The sequence below is a fragment of the Poecilia formosa genome, unplaced genomic scaffold, assembly GCF_000485575.1.
Source record: "Poecilia formosa unplaced genomic scaffold, Poecilia_formosa-5.1.2 Scaffold325, whole genome shotgun sequence".
Lineage (NCBI taxonomy): Eukaryota > Metazoa > Chordata > Actinopteri > Cyprinodontiformes > Poeciliidae > Poecilia > Poecilia formosa.
In genome coordinates this window covers 395,263-410,297 of record NW_006800264.1, presented here as the reverse complement: position 1 = coordinate 410,297, position 15,035 = coordinate 395,263, and the positions used below count along the sequence as shown (strand labels likewise).

At 42.3% G+C, this 15,035-nt stretch overlaps 1 protein-coding gene across 1 annotated transcript; it reads right to left on the bottom strand.

Annotated features, from left to right (window-relative positions):
- Nucleotides 1-2: 2 nt before the first annotated feature.
- Nucleotides 3-14,529, bottom strand: LOC103152744 (EF-hand and coiled-coil domain-containing protein 1-like). Its single transcript, XM_007573341.2, has 8 exons — nt 13,428-14,529; nt 10,803-11,227; nt 5,938-6,059; nt 4,657-4,798; nt 3,750-3,906; nt 2,485-2,643; nt 1,146-1,215; nt 3-975 (listed from the first exon to the last, which is right to left on the bottom strand). Exons 1-8 carry the CDS (start codon nt 14,118-14,120, stop codon nt 845-847), a joined length of 1,899 nt encoding a protein of 632 aa, XP_007573403.1. The 5' UTR covers nt 14,121-14,529; the 3' UTR covers nt 3-844.
- Between the last annotated feature and the right edge of the window lie 506 nt (nt 14,530-15,035).

Sequence of the window (15,035 nt, the reverse complement as noted above, 5' to 3'; positions counted from 1 at the left end):
TACAATTTACAAAATTAAAGATTTACTGATAACAAAACTATACTAAATCAAAGTAAGTCCAACCTCAGACACATACATCAAGACTCCAAATAGAGAACCTAAAACTCTAAGGCCTCTAATAGGAGCGAGACATGAGGCTACGCTGAATAAAACCCCAAACCAAGCCAAAGGAAAAAAAATCCAATGCAAGGAAACAAAAATGGGGAAAACAAAATTGGGAGAGAAGTTGAGAAGCATAACAAAAGTGAAGAAGCAAAACAGCAGGGTCTGACTACATGGCTGACGACGACGGCTGGCGTTACATTGGACACATTATTGCTTCATTTTGTGTGTCGGATTTCAAAATAAAAGCGCGATGAGCCGTGAGCTGTTGTGGGTAGTTTGGTTATGAATCAGCAGAGGTAACAGCATCTGAGGGGAACGTTTTTCATCAGAGGTAGCTGAAATGAAGCCAACAAAAAAAGAAGGAAAAACTTCCATTTAGGAATATTTTGAAATGAAAAGCTCACAAGGTTCTGTAAATATAAATGAACCCCCATGTTTTGTTCATCAAACAAAATTTAAAAAATTTGCTGGGCATGCACATCCTTGACTAGAAGAGAGAGGACGTCTTTAAGGACCTCTATGAACTTAAGTCAACTTTAAAATCTTTTCCATAAGAAAAAAAATGAGCAAACAATGAATAAGTGTGTAGAAACATCAACATTTAATCAACAATTTATCCAATAAATCGGACAAATTTAGCTTTTAAAGCTAAAGGGTCATTAACAAGGTTATATATATACTGGAGACCAACTACGTTAAGGTCTCCTTGGGTGGTGGGCCCAGAGGGTGGCGGTCTTGTTCAGCAGGAGATGAGGTTGTGGAGTGACTGCTGACTCTGCGCTGTCTGCAGACGTCCATGAGATGAAAGGATCTCGCACGCAGCCAGTTCGTGGTAAAGAGCGCTGAGCACCTCCAGGATGTGCGCCTTGCCTGTGAAGAAGACGGGAGCAGACGCGAGCTGAGTCGGAGCACGTTTACAAGCAAACCAACAGAAACTTAACGCGATTCCCTGTTCTGTTCTGTTCTGTTCTAACAGTAAACGCCGCTGTCTCGTTTCGCAGAACTCGTAGCGTGTTTTTGGCCGTGCGTGTTCCACTAACCGTGTTGTGGGTTGCTGCCAGACTCCAAAGTACTGAGCAACATTTTCCCCAGGGTCCTTCGGGAGACGTTCTGAAACAAGACGGCGACTAGTTTCAGCTGGATGTTGGGTCATTAAAATGCACTTTAAAAGAGAAACATGACCACACACACACTTTCACACATGTGCAACAAGTGCTATAAATGTTCTCATTCTCACACTGTTGGGATTACAAGATGTACGCCTAATCAGAAACATGGGAGAAGGACAGAAAAAAAGCAATTACAAGTAAAGAGGGGAAAAAACACACAGCAATTTTGACATTTATGTCATTAAACATGTAATTATTTACAATTAGTCTCATCTTGTAGATATTTTTTCAAGCTGTTTTTGATTATTGATCAATAATCCTATTTTGTGCTCTCAGTTTTCATTAGTGAGGCAGACAGAATGCTGTCAGTTTGAGACCTTCCCTTTGGATAAAAGTTTCAGTGGATTCCATTATCCTGGGTTAAGTCTAAAAGTATTCACACCCCAAGTTTAATGTCAATGTTATTTATAAAACACTTTAAAAACATCTATGAACAGCACTTTTTTGTGTTTAAAGTTCTCTTTTATTTTGACTGCAATTTTTTACACATACCTGCAGTTTTTTGTTTCATAAGTTTTTTTTTGTTGTTGTTCTTGTTAATTTTTATTAATATTAATTATTGTCATTTTGGTCCTCAAAAATATCTAAATTTACATTTAACTTAATATTCTGGTCCGTCTGATGATGTAATTTTTAAATAAATTATTTATGATCTGTTACTCAGTACTTGAGCACACTTTCTACCAAATACTTTTTTAATCTTACTTGATAGTTTTTACTTTTACTAGAGTAAAAATAGGTTGAAGTAGTTCTACTCTTACTTGAGTACAATCTTTGGGTTCTCTGCTGGCCATGCCAAGAATGTACCAAGAGAATTGATTAGGTTGGAGTCGTATATGTGCACTTTTCATATAATATACATTTTTGAGACTTATCTAAAAATGTATATTTCTTGATTAAAAAGTACTCCATCTTTAAAAGGGCTATCAGTGCAAGTTTGGTTTATAAATAACAATTTTTTTATTTATTTACACCAGTAACAGCTCTACCATTTCAGTGTTTTACCTGACTAAAAGTACAATTAGAATTATATTGTCAGAGTGAATCAAGTTTTTATGTTCTGTTTTGTTTCATTTTTTTTAAGTAACTTACTGATGGTTCTTATATGTGTGAATATGTTTATGAAAAACACAGAGTAACAGCAATGTTTGCTTGAGGACTTAATCAGAATTGACCAGCAGAATCACAGAACAGCTACACTGAAACTAACCAAGTCTCTGAGCTGCTGCAGAAGCTGCAGGATGTCCACCAGCTTCTCCTCCACCAGCGACAGACGGACCTTCTCTCTTTCCAGCGACTGCAGCTCCACGGTAAGCAGCTCCGTGTCCTCGGCCCTCTGCTGCAGTTCCTGCACCAGACAGTCCTTCATCTGGAAGGAGATCAAAGCTTGTAACTAATGCACCGCAACACAAGGATCCTTACTTCATTTTAAAAACAGTATTTTATGTGAACAAGTTAGAAAAATATATGTCAAAACAGAGTACTCTTCATGTTGGAAAAGTGTCACCTAAAAATAATTGAGTAAAGATCCATTTGTCCATTGGGTCTTTGGAGGAGGTTTTGTGTTTATGTTACGATTTGAACAAAAAATAATAAAAATATCTTTGGCAACGATCGCAGAAACAAAACAAAACAAAACAAAAAAACTCTACAACAATCAAACACTGAATACATAATGTGTGGGTTTGTTTAAGTGTGGAAACAGATCAGAAAGCTCCTAACCAATCAGAACTGACTCAGGTCTCCAGGTTCCAACCCACCATGCAGGCAAAGTGTGTTAAAGGGGAAAGCGACAATCACATCCTGATAAAGTCACTGCGCTCTGTGTGTTGATGCTTCCGCAGCTGTGTGTGTGTTACCAGAAGAGCTCTGCAGCCCTTGGCCTCAGGGGTGAAACAAACATCTATCATGTGCAACACAGCTGCTTTCATTCTATGTGACTCTACTTTCACCCCCTGGATGAACACCGCAACCTCTGGGTTGATCACTAACAACGTGGCAACAGGGTGATTTTGCAAAAGTCACTTTAGGCAAAAAAAAAAAAAAAAAAGACATAAACCAGATTTGGAAGTAGGGGTGCACTGATGGCAGAGTTCTGGCCGATCTCCAGTTACTGATCTTTAAAAAGCCTGACCTGCCGATTTTGATTTTTACCAATACCAATTCTTTTTGTCTGAAATGTCACTGAATACAGCAAGAAAGTTGCTGAGCTGGCAACGGTGGGGTGACTGTTGTTAACTGCAACCGTGCAGACATGACCTGGTGGGCGGGGCTAACAGTCAAACCTCTCACTGCAGGGCTGAAGAGGACAGCTGTTGACCAGCAGCGCCACACAGAGGCTGATTGACAGCGAGCGCTAAGACCCTTCTCTTGTCTCTGATTGGCTGTTTCTAATTGGCACCAGGGCAAGGCAGAGGAGCTAAATCTGACCTAACCGTCCTGGTTGGGTCAGAGGTCATGGCTGGCGGTGTGTACCTGGTCCATGTTCATCTCTGCTCGGCTTTCCTTCAGCTTCAGCTCTTTGTGCAGCCTGGTGACTCTCTCCAGCAGCTCCATCACAGCACTGTGACACTCTTCACTCCTTGAGCTTCCAAAGCGAAACATCAGCTTCTCCAGTGCCTCGTCACCACATCTGGTGAAGAATACAGACGAACAGAAGGTCATTCTGTCAGTGTCTTGTAGCAGCCCCACAGTCGTAAAGTATTCATTCCCCTTCTGCTTTTACAAACACAAACATCACTGGTTTTTGTGGAACAGGCCACCGTATTTATATGGATTTTACCGTATGAAACCACAGCTGCCAATATTTTACCATAAATTACAGACGTTTTTGGGTTTTTTTGTTTTGTTTTTTACAGTGCGAGGGGAAGTGGAAGGTCCTGTGTGTCCGTCCATATTGTCAGTCGAGGATGTTGAAGATCTGCAGATAGTTAGATCTGTGATAATGGGATTTCTGCTTTTTGGATTTGGGCACACTGTGAAATTTGTAAAAAGCGGGCAGCTGTTCGGGTCTTTGAGAAGACTCAGACTCAGATGCTGGGCGAGCAGAACTGCAAACTGGACGTAATTTTTGTCGAGAGTCGGCTGCAGTTCCAGGAGGACCAAAAGGTTTGACTGTTTGGGAGTCGTCATTGAGATGTACTCTCAGGCAGATTAACGGAGTCGGTCTGATCCAAAACAATGCCTGGACCGACTCCCTCTGTGTCCAGCCTTTTCACTTCACTTCTACTTTTGTAATACGACACCCAGGTAACACAGTAGCACATTTCAAAGGAACCTTCCACCCCAAAAACATTTTCTATGCAATTGTGAGTGTCCTTCTAGTGACCTCCCAGTAGACATGTCCATATGGGTGCCCCCGCCCCCCCCCAGGTCAGTTTACCTTCCGCCACAGCAGGACAGCCTGGTTAGGATCCTCTTCACCTCCTCCACCTGCCTCTGTTGGTCTCCGGCCCGTTTGTCCTCTTCTTCATCCGAGGCAGCCTGGCCCTCCACCGAGCGGAACAGCTGCTCCTCGACCGGCACTGCAGCACATGGACAACGTTACTGCTGCAGCACCGCTACCTGACAACACCTAAAAGCTGCACGTATTTTATTCTGAACTGAAGGACTACGAGCTCGGCAGTCATTCGACGTTTTTGCAATGGCAAAAATCTTTTAAGATTTCTTTTTAGATTTTTCTTTATATGGTTTTGTGAGAATACTAAGAAACATTTCATCAGACCAAAGGCTTTGATTTTCAATAACGCCAAATTTATATAAAGTCTTTATTTGCAGCATCTTCTTTAAAACGCCTCTAATTCTCCCTGACTTCTGTCAGCCTGTTGGTTTTAGTGGATCCACCTGCTTTTTGAGGAGGTGGATTTATCAGTGGGGTTAAAATCTACCTAGTAACAGGGAAGACGGTCAGATGGATGGAGTTAAATCCAGGAGAATCCCAGAAGAAAACCTGCAGAAGACTTTAGATAGGGGTGGAGGTCACAGACAATCAACCTACATGCTGTATTCATTCAAGGCTACAATCAAATTGTTTAAATCACGGCCTAGTCAAAGCCCTGACCTAAATTTTTCCCTGTCACGTCATGATTTTGGGCTACTTTGTTCTGTTCTATCAAAAAAAAATAAATAATAAAATAAAAAATCCCCAAAAAAGACACTGATGGTCTGGAGGTGTAATGGGACATTCAAAGGGTTTGAAAACTTTTTGAGACGCTGTACGTATTCAGATAAAAGTAAAATGTGTAGCTACTAGGTAGGCCTGTCAGAATGAGCAATAGATCAATTAATCGTATGATAAATTAAAACAAGCTCAATAATTTCCATTTGCATGATTTATCTTTCCTCTCTCTGTCAAAAACTGGATGATCAAAGTCTTCAGTCTGGTGCTTTGGACTCTATTAGGACAATTTGTTTACAGAGGCGTCACAAATAATTCTGTAGATTTTTTTAAAATTTATTTTGGAAATTTAAAATGTCTTCCAGTCGCAGTTGTTAAATGTTCATTTGAGTTCAAAGTTTATTGCTCTCTGAGAACGTCTTCCCGCATTATATTACTTGAAAATGGTCTCAAAACAACAATATTATTGTTTATCGCGATAACATCAGGGACAATTTATCGTCCAGGTGTTATCATAATGGGACCAATAAAGCAAAGATCCCTCACTCTTGTCAGGGGTGGTCACAGCGCGGCCTGTTGGTGAGCGGCGGTCATGTTGGAGGTCCTGGCAGCACGGCCGCTGCTCTGCCCCGGCGCTGCTCGCTGGCTGAAGTCTGGACATCTCAGACCTGAAAGACATCAGGGTCAGAACAGCCATGGAGTCGTTCAATCTTCTACACAGAGTCATCACGACCTGAGATTTTCATTTGCAGTATTTGTTGCGATGACAATGACGATGACGATGACGAGTGCTAAATAACATAATTGTAGAAATCATGGGATTGATGCATTCTGATGGAGCTTGTTTGTCGGATCAAGAGTAGCTTTTGAGCTTAAGCTTTAAGCAGGTGTTAAGCATACTTTTCTTTTATTAAGCCTATATTTCTGTATTTTTGTTATTGGTTTGATGGATTATTCCAATCATAAATGTTGTATTTTGATTAGCTGTAAGCAGGAAATCATCATAATTAACAGGAATTAACCATCAATCTGTGAAGATTGATGTTCTGCTAACAGTGCATGGTTACGTTTAACACATTTTTAATGACTATTGATGTCAACTGATTGCATAAATGAATAGTGGAAAAATGTGAATCTATGGGTAGGTCTGCATGGTTTGAATCCTGAGGATATGCGACGAGAGGCCGTCTCTACGTTCTCAGAGTACACTGCACTGAAACCGCACTTTACATGAACACACCGTCGACAGTTCGGTTGGAACCGATTTGCAAACATGAAAGAGAACATACAACAAAAAGAAGTGCGCGTTACTGCGCTGCCACGATAATTTTATAGAGGCCGTGTGATGCCGTACGCCAGATCTGGGTGGGGTAATTGAAGCCAGACTCTGGGTCTTTGAGACATTTTTACAGCAAAGTGGGTCAGTGGTAGAACAGAGCTGTTAGTGTGCAGCGTTGGGGGGAAAAAAAAACTTCAGAAAACACGGCTTCATACATGCAGGTAGATGTAAACATATTCAGCTGTTCCCGTGCATATTTAACTAATTTATTGGTGTCATAACCAGTTTAATATCTTTTCCCCTGATATATGTATACATATATAAAAGCCTGATGATGCAGTTTGGGTGGATCAGTGCTTCTGTAATGCTTCAAAATTTTCAAACTTTCTTTTGCTGGCTGCCCTTTTTGTTGGGGGGGAAATCCAATAAGGGGCCTTCATAAATCACTGTGTAAGTGTTTCCAGATGATGATATCTCGGAGGAGGAAAGCTAAAAGGTGGGGGAAAAAAGAGAGCAGATTTTTAGCAGCCTGCCTCGAAAATCACCGGGCGCTCGCGCTTACGCCCCACTATCACAAGTCAGGCGATACTGTAAGACATTTCTTTTGGGCTCTCTTTGTTCAGTAGTAAGCGTAACGGACTTCCAGGCAATCAGTCGGAGAGTTGTGTTTAAGTCACTGTGGGGGAGGAGGCCGGCAGCTGTAGTGAAACAAACACAAGGCTTCCTGGTTGCTCTGGTTACACTCACATTCAAGAGCTAACCCTGCTGAAGGTTGTCACACGCAGGTTAACCAGCGACTGAATGCTCTTTAACTGACGTCAGTCAGAGCAAGGCTGCCGTTCCAAGCATTCCTGATGATACAATGGCATTTTAAATGTCACATGAAAACTCTTTGTTTTGCCCTTTAGAAACACTTACACCTGGATTATCCTCTGAAATGCTTTGGTGGAACTTCTGGGAACCAGGGAGTCCAGCTGGGAAAGCAAACACTGATTCTGATTCGGAAGCAAACGCATGGCAGCGGCGTGACGTCTGACTTCGCCACCAGCAGAAACTCCTTCTGCTTTAAAGCAAGTGAGACCAACCTGTTATCTGTGATATATGACACAAGATTATGTTGATTAGGTCAAAAGGGTCTAGAGAGTGGAGTGTTACCAAGAAAGAAAAAAAAAGTGACTTCCTGTTCTGATGGGGCGGGGCTTTGATGATGTGAATATATGACCACATCAGTATCGTTGGGCATCCAGCATGGATGACTCATGATAAATTTGATGCATCTGTGTGAAAGTTATAAGGATTTGCTTGCTGTGGCGAGAACACCATGGTTACCACGGGGCCACGTCCAGGATTTTGATAACTTTTAATCCCCCCGTCCCTTAACTGATGCCAATAGCTCAAAATCCTTGAGGAGTTATTTAAATATGATTAATAATTGCTGAGGGCAATTATTAGGCTTCAACTAAGTGGGTTTTTAAGACTTTTTTTTTTAAGACTCATCCTCTTGAAGTCTTCTTCAAAGCTACCTTTGGCAGCTGGATTCACTACAGGTCAAGAACTCAACCAGTATTTTTTTTTCCATAAACAAGGAGGCTTATTCTACAGAATTTACCCACACAATGACTGCAAGGTGTTGAGTTCCTGTTCACCCAATACAAGCTCATGTCATTAACTTTCTAGCATTGAGCTTTACAGTTGTTGAGTGTTTTGTCATTTCGATTTTGATGTCATCTGTCTGAGTAACCTTGTTCCCGAAGTAGTGTGGTTTGGTTGGTAAAACACAAAAGAAAAATCCATGTTTTATTTACATGGGAGTAGGGGTTTGGGAGAAGTATTAAATGTCTTTACTGATGTAAAAAGATCGTATCTGACTTGATATGATGTCCAAGACTAGTTGCAAAATGGCTGCAAAAGCCTAAGTAGAGATGAAACACCTGTTATAAATGCTTAGGGAAGAAAAATAAATAAATGGATCTCTGCATTTTGAATTTAGTTCAAATTTTGTATTGATGAACATCAGTGTTCATCATCTGATTAACCTAAACTTTGCTTGTGAAATGTGAATCAGAAGAATGCTGATAGTCAGAGACGAACCATCCGTATAATAAATAATTGGAAAAATAACAGGATCAGCAATCTACTTCAAATTCCTAATTACACCACTTGACGTTGTACCATCTAAAGTAGTATTTGGGTGAGCTGAGACCAAGGAAGTGTCAGGCCTTTGGTTCAAACAGTCACGGGGAATCGGTTGCTAAGATCTTTCTATAGGGCAGACTCTGCGCTATTGTTCATTCGGAGGCAGAATGAAAGAAGTGAGCAGAGATTGATGAGGACCGTCAGCTGTTCAGGTTCTCACTCAATAGGCCTCTCTGTTGCTTTTGTGGTGTTGAATTATTTGCCATCACAGCGTCTATGGAAGAGCGTTGAGAAGACTTTGGAACCTTGTGTGCGTAGATTAGCAGAATGTGGGTCACAGGACAACACCTAGACTTCTCAAATTTGTTATTAGAAATAACCCAAAAAGCAGGCTGAAGCATGAGCTTTAATCACATGTCTGCTCATGCCAGACTATGTCTTAGCAGCATAAAGTGAACATTACAAGTATTTAGAGACATCTGCGAGCCAAAAAGCCACAGTTGCGGACACTGATTATAAGGTTAAAGCAGGAGCAACCGAATGAGAGATAAACATTCGACCGAAAGGCTTTGTACTTCAAAAGTTCAATTACACCTTGACTCCCACCAAAGCGAACAGTTCCAAAACAAGAGTTTGAGCCAGACCGGCCGGCCGACCGGCTGCACACGAAGCTCACTCAGCAAAGTTCAACAGATCGGGGCTGAAAATGGAAAAAGTTACCCACGGCAGCCCTCCGAACAGCAAGGCACGAGCATCTCAGGCATTAAGCCCAAGGTAAACAGAGTCATTTTGTTCTGCTTTAGGAGGATCTACAACTCATCAGCGCGGGATTTTTCGTCACTAAGGTTCTTCTCGTGCAACTACCTGCCAAAAACCGGCCCCTTTATTTCAACAAGGTTGACAAATGAGCGTTTTTCAAGCCCCAACTTACAAATGGGCTCGATACACGGGAGGTGACGCTAAACAGCTCATACACGGTATAGCAGATGGAACATCTGTTCGGTCTGTTAGAGCTGCCAGAGCCAGAACGGCTCCACAGCCCACACACCTAGCCGGACTTTTCACTAGCTATTTTCTTGGAATATTTTGGCAGTTTTGTTTTTCCTGAATCATAATGTACAATTTTCATCCAGTTTCATATATTAAAGATTTGTTGTTGTTGTGTCAGCTTTCCACACCACTCGAGTCTTCTGGTTCTGGTTCTGCTCTGCATCCTCAGAACCAGAACCAAACCTGGGAGAAGCAGCATTCAGCTTCTATGCACCACAAATCTGGAACAAACGTCCAGAAAACCGCAAAACAGCCGAAACGCTGAGTTCCTTTGAGTCCAGACTAAACACCCAGCTGTTTTAGAGTTGCCTTTGAACCATAATAAATGAAACACTGACCAACATATTTGATGTTTAACGAGTTTTGGCGATGGCACTCGACAAAATGTAACGTTTGTTGAATTGTTGTCTGTATGGTGTTTTCTTTATAAATTTGTAATTTTGTTTTATTGTGCAAAACACGTTTCTGCTGAAATGTGCTACGCACAAAAAAAACTTAATATTGACAAAAATGCATAGGGAGATTATTTCACTTATATCAAAACATTTTTCCCCTCTTATAAGTGAAATTATCTACCAATGACACCAGCACTTTTTCATCAATATTAAGAAATTATTTACTTAACACAAGCTCCTGTTACTTGCTGAACAGTTAATTGTAAGTTAGTTTTGTCTTTTCTTTAAGTGCACTAAGAGATTTGCACTAGAAAATAGACCAAAAATATTTGGTAAGATTTTGTGTGCCACAAACCTGGCACTTCATGCAGAAAAACTAACCCTGAACACAGTTGTGCATACACAGATTCAATCACTACATTACTCTGACCAGAACTGCTGCCATATACACACATATGTATTCCACTGACTGTGCTTCTGAGGTCGTCTAAAACACATGTGGAGTTGCTCTGATAAACAGCTTAATGTTACGTGAAGCGAAGCGTCTGCACCTGTAGTAATGCAGCTCAGACTCCATCTGGACAACGTGCCTCTGCAGCGCCGGAACACGACTGGCCTTCGCTTCCAGGTCCTTCACCTTCTCCAGTCCGCTCAGCAGCGCCTGCCGGGCCTCCTCCACCTTCCTCCTCATGCTCGCCTGCTCCGTCTTCAGAAGCCTGTTGCTGTCTTCCAACGCAGCGACGGCCTCCTTACAGCTCCACAGTTCCTGCTCCAGTCTCTGATTGCGCGACACCGTCTCCTCCACCTGCCACTCTCTGGAGCTGTGCAGGTACTCTATCTCGTGGATGAGGTTCTGCAGGCTCTTGAGGTTGCTGTTGGAGCTGTTGGCCACGTTGTTGTGGGAAGCCAGCGTCCGCGGGGAAACAAAGCGTCCTTCTCTTGGTTTATGCTTGGAGTGGCTTTTCCAGAGGCCGACCTGCGATGTGAAGAGACGAGATGAAGATAATCCCACAAACTGACAAAACATTTTGTTGTTTGATTGGTTGACAAAGTTCATTAAAGGAATAGTTCAGATTAAAACAGTACTGGGAATGTAAATGCAAGCAACTGGAACATCATGAGCTTTAAAGAGCTTGAATGGTGCCAACAAGTGGAGTGATGGTGAGCTTTTTTTTTTTTTTTCATTTCCAAAATATCTCAATCATACGCTGTTTACTTTTAATCTCCTCTAAAAAATACATATTTAGATTAACTTAAAATATGCTTTCATAAGTCAACCAGCACATCAACTTTAAGAAATAATGACTCTTCTGTATTAGAACGCAACCTGTAACAGTGGCAGCTCAGTTTGGAAGTCACACAGCAAAAAAAAAATTACAGAAAAAAAAACTAAAATTATATTCTGAAAAAAAAGCATTGTATTTTCAATGTAATCTTAAAGATAAAAAGCAACAGCCTCAGAAAAGCACTTTAAAAAAAACGTGTGGTTTGACATAAAGCTATACTTGTGCATTTTAAACTGTCTATCAATGGATAATAAATTTTTCTTACATTTGTTACAAAAAAATGAAAGCAGTTATAACTTTAACAAACTTAACAGTATGTCATGAAAAGTGGACATATTTGTGAAAACCAGGAGCTCTGATGACCCTGGTGTTGTTACAGGTCAGCTGGGTTCACAGGAACATCTGGAGACGTGTCATTAGGAATCCCACAGGTGAGAGTCTGCATGACAGCAGGGGATTATAACGGGCAACTGGCCAGCATGTGGGACGGACTGATGTCCCAGCAGACCAGTGATGACATCAGAGGACACACGTGGTGGACGAGACTTTTTACAGTTCTGAGTCGTAAAAAGTTCTAGATCAAATGCATTTAGTCCTGAGCACTGACTGAATGTTTGAGCCTTTTTTTTTTTTACATGTCGTTTGCTAATTTATCAGCCTAATATGAGAGACACGTCAGACGTCGTCTCCCATCCCGGTTGCAGCTGTTTGCACATCAGAAGCTGCAGTGGTGACTGGGGTAGTGTGAGCAGGAACTGCCTGCAATTCAACAGCCGTCTGATGTTTTCTATTGTAGCAACCCGTCCAGGTCGGAGGCCTCTGTGGAACCTGTGACGGCGTAATAAAATACACAAACACGGCTATTCAGTTTCAGTGTCTTTTACTAACTGGCTGCAAAAATTTGCCGCCACAGAATATTCATATAACACCTGATGTTACGTCACCATTCAGGACCTCCAGTGTCTGTTGGGAACATGCCAGCTCCTCACCAGTCAGATCTTTTAAATACTCACCAGCAGTCTTCATGTGTGAGATTCTGCTCTCCATAAAACTACACTGTGTGCACAATTATTAGCCGAGTATTTTGACCACATTGTCATTAAAGGCATGCTGTCTAACTCCAAACTGGGTTTAACTTGAATGCTTGATAGATTTAAGCAAGAGCAGGTGACGTGTAATGAGGGACGGTGCGGCATAAGGAGGTAGTACATGGTACATGGATTGGTAGTACAATTACATTACATTTACTTTTTTTTTTTTAAATATGCCTCTAGGAGTATTTTTACTATGCTGTACTGCTTTAACCGGAGTAGTTTTATAGTGAAGCATCGCTGCTCTTACTTGAGTCATTGTCTGGATTCTCTACCCATTGAATGAAGAACAAACATGTTTAAACCAAAAATTCACCAGACACACCCACACACACACCTGCAGTTTTCCAGAGGTGTGTGTGTGTTTTTTTTATATATATATGTCATTCCAGGGTTTATGAAAACGTTCTTTTAACTGATTTTGTTCATTTTTGTTACATTATTGTCTGTTTTTTTTTGTTTTTTTGCTCTTAAAGTATCAAAAAATTTCCTGTTAACTTTAACATGCATCCGCCTGATGATGCAGCTCCGTTAAAAACGACCAATCCGATCCGGGATGGAGGTCCAGTCAACCTTGTGTATGCACTGCTCAGTGTGCTGACCTTTCTGGTAAGCTGTATATCCGGTGTCATCAGTGGCTATGCTAACTGAGCATTCATGGCTCTGTTGTTAAGAGGAAGGAAGAAAATCTGAGCAGAGTACACGAGGATGATTGCCAGCGCTAAGACCCTCCTCCTGTCTCTAATTGGTTGTTTCCGATGGAGTTAAATAAATCAAGTTATGTTCAAACCTTTCTCACCTGCAGAGCCAAACAACGAGCATCGCTGCTCTGCAGCGCGGCTCTCATGTCCTCAACCAGCTCCCTGAGACTCGCATTCTCATCCTCCAGCTTCCCTATCCTGTCCTCCGCCTCCTCCAGAGCCACGATCTCCTCGTAGCACTCCCTGGTGCAGGAGCCCGGGGAGCCGAGCCTGCAGCCGAAGGCGCGCCGCTGCGCCGGGGAGGGTGAGGGAGAGGAGCCGCCACCGCTCGCCCCGACCGAAAGCAGCGTCTCCCGCCGCTTTAGGGGGCTCCGCAGACGGATCTGAGTTTCTATGTGTTCGCTGTCGGTCCCGACCAGCAGCCGGTCGTTCTCGTACTGGCATCCCGCCTTCGTGGTGAAGTAGCCGCACAGCTTGGCGTGAAAGTGCCTGAAGGTGAGCGCGCTGGGCAGGTTGTCCAACACTCCGGCGGACTCTTCCGATTCCGAGTCCTCGCTCAGCCCCAGAACCTCACACAGGACGTTGAAGTCCTCCTCGGGGATTTTACCGAGTCCTCGATGGTCCAGGTGGTGGAATATCTCCTGCAGATACTGATCCAGTCCGGTGGCCAGGACGATGATTTCGTTCTCCACTCCCCGGTCCAGTCCGTAATGGTAAGCCAGGGTGCTCACGATCCACTGCGTCCTGCGCGCCGGGCGGCTGTACGGGTCAGGGGAGTCGGTGGCATCCATCGTTTGGACCGGACAACATTTCCACGAAACGCGAGCCGCTCGCCTCTGTTCTGACCGACTGACTCCTTCCGCTGAATGTGTCCCCCTGCTCTGCGAGGGAGGCCAAGATCTGACTGAAGCACTGCCCCCAACATCCACAAGTACACTGAAAAAAAGGAGAGCAACCTTTAGTTAAAAAAAGAAAAGAAAAAAATAAATAAAAGCTTGGAAGCAAATTCAACAAAGGTTTATAGATTTAAAATGCATGCTTGACAGAATGTAATCCACTCTGGACGCAATGTCAACCTGTCACCAATGTATTTAACTTTTATTCACAATAGTTAAGTAATGATTGTAAAAATAAAAACATGAGCTGCAGTCTCCACATGCCTTGACCTAAACAGATGACGTCTATACAGAGTTGGGTAGATACATTCAACTATTCAATTGAGAAAATAAACTAATTAATTAATAAAATATATATATATATATAAAATTATTTTTTTGTGGGGCTGCGCAGTTGGTAGAGCTGTTGCCTTGCAGCAAGAAGGTTCTGGGTTTGATTCCCGGCCCTGGTCTTTCTTCATGGAGTTTGCATGTTCTCCCTGTGCATGCGTGGGTTTTCTCTGGGTACTCCAGTTTCCTCCCACAGTCCAAAAACATGATTGTCAGGTTAATTGGTTACTCTAAATTGTCCCTAGGTGTGAGTGTGTGTGTGCATGGTTGTGTCTCTGTGTTGCCCTGTGACAGACTGGCGACCTGTCCAGGGTGTATCCTGCCTCTCGCCCGGAATGTTAGCTGGAGAGGCACCAGCAACCCTCCCGACCCCACTAAGGGACAAGGGTGTAAATAAAATGGATTTTGTGAAAGTAATAATTTATAATTAATATTATTTAATTATACATTTATATTTAATTGCAAATAATAATGAATTAT

Coding starts and splice junctions, on each gene's coding strand:
- LOC103152744 (XM_007573341.2), bottom strand. CDS start 14,120: ATGGATGCCACCGACTCCCCTGACCCGTACAGCCGCCCGGCGCGCAGG. Junction 6,060..10,802: donor TCTGAGCTGCATTACTACAG/GTGCAGACGCTT, acceptor GATGTCTTTCAG/GTCTGAGATGTCCAGACTTC. Junction 4,799..5,937: donor TGTGACCACCCCTGACAAGA/GTGAGGGATCTT, acceptor CATGTGCTGCAG/TGCCGGTCGAGGAGCAGCTG.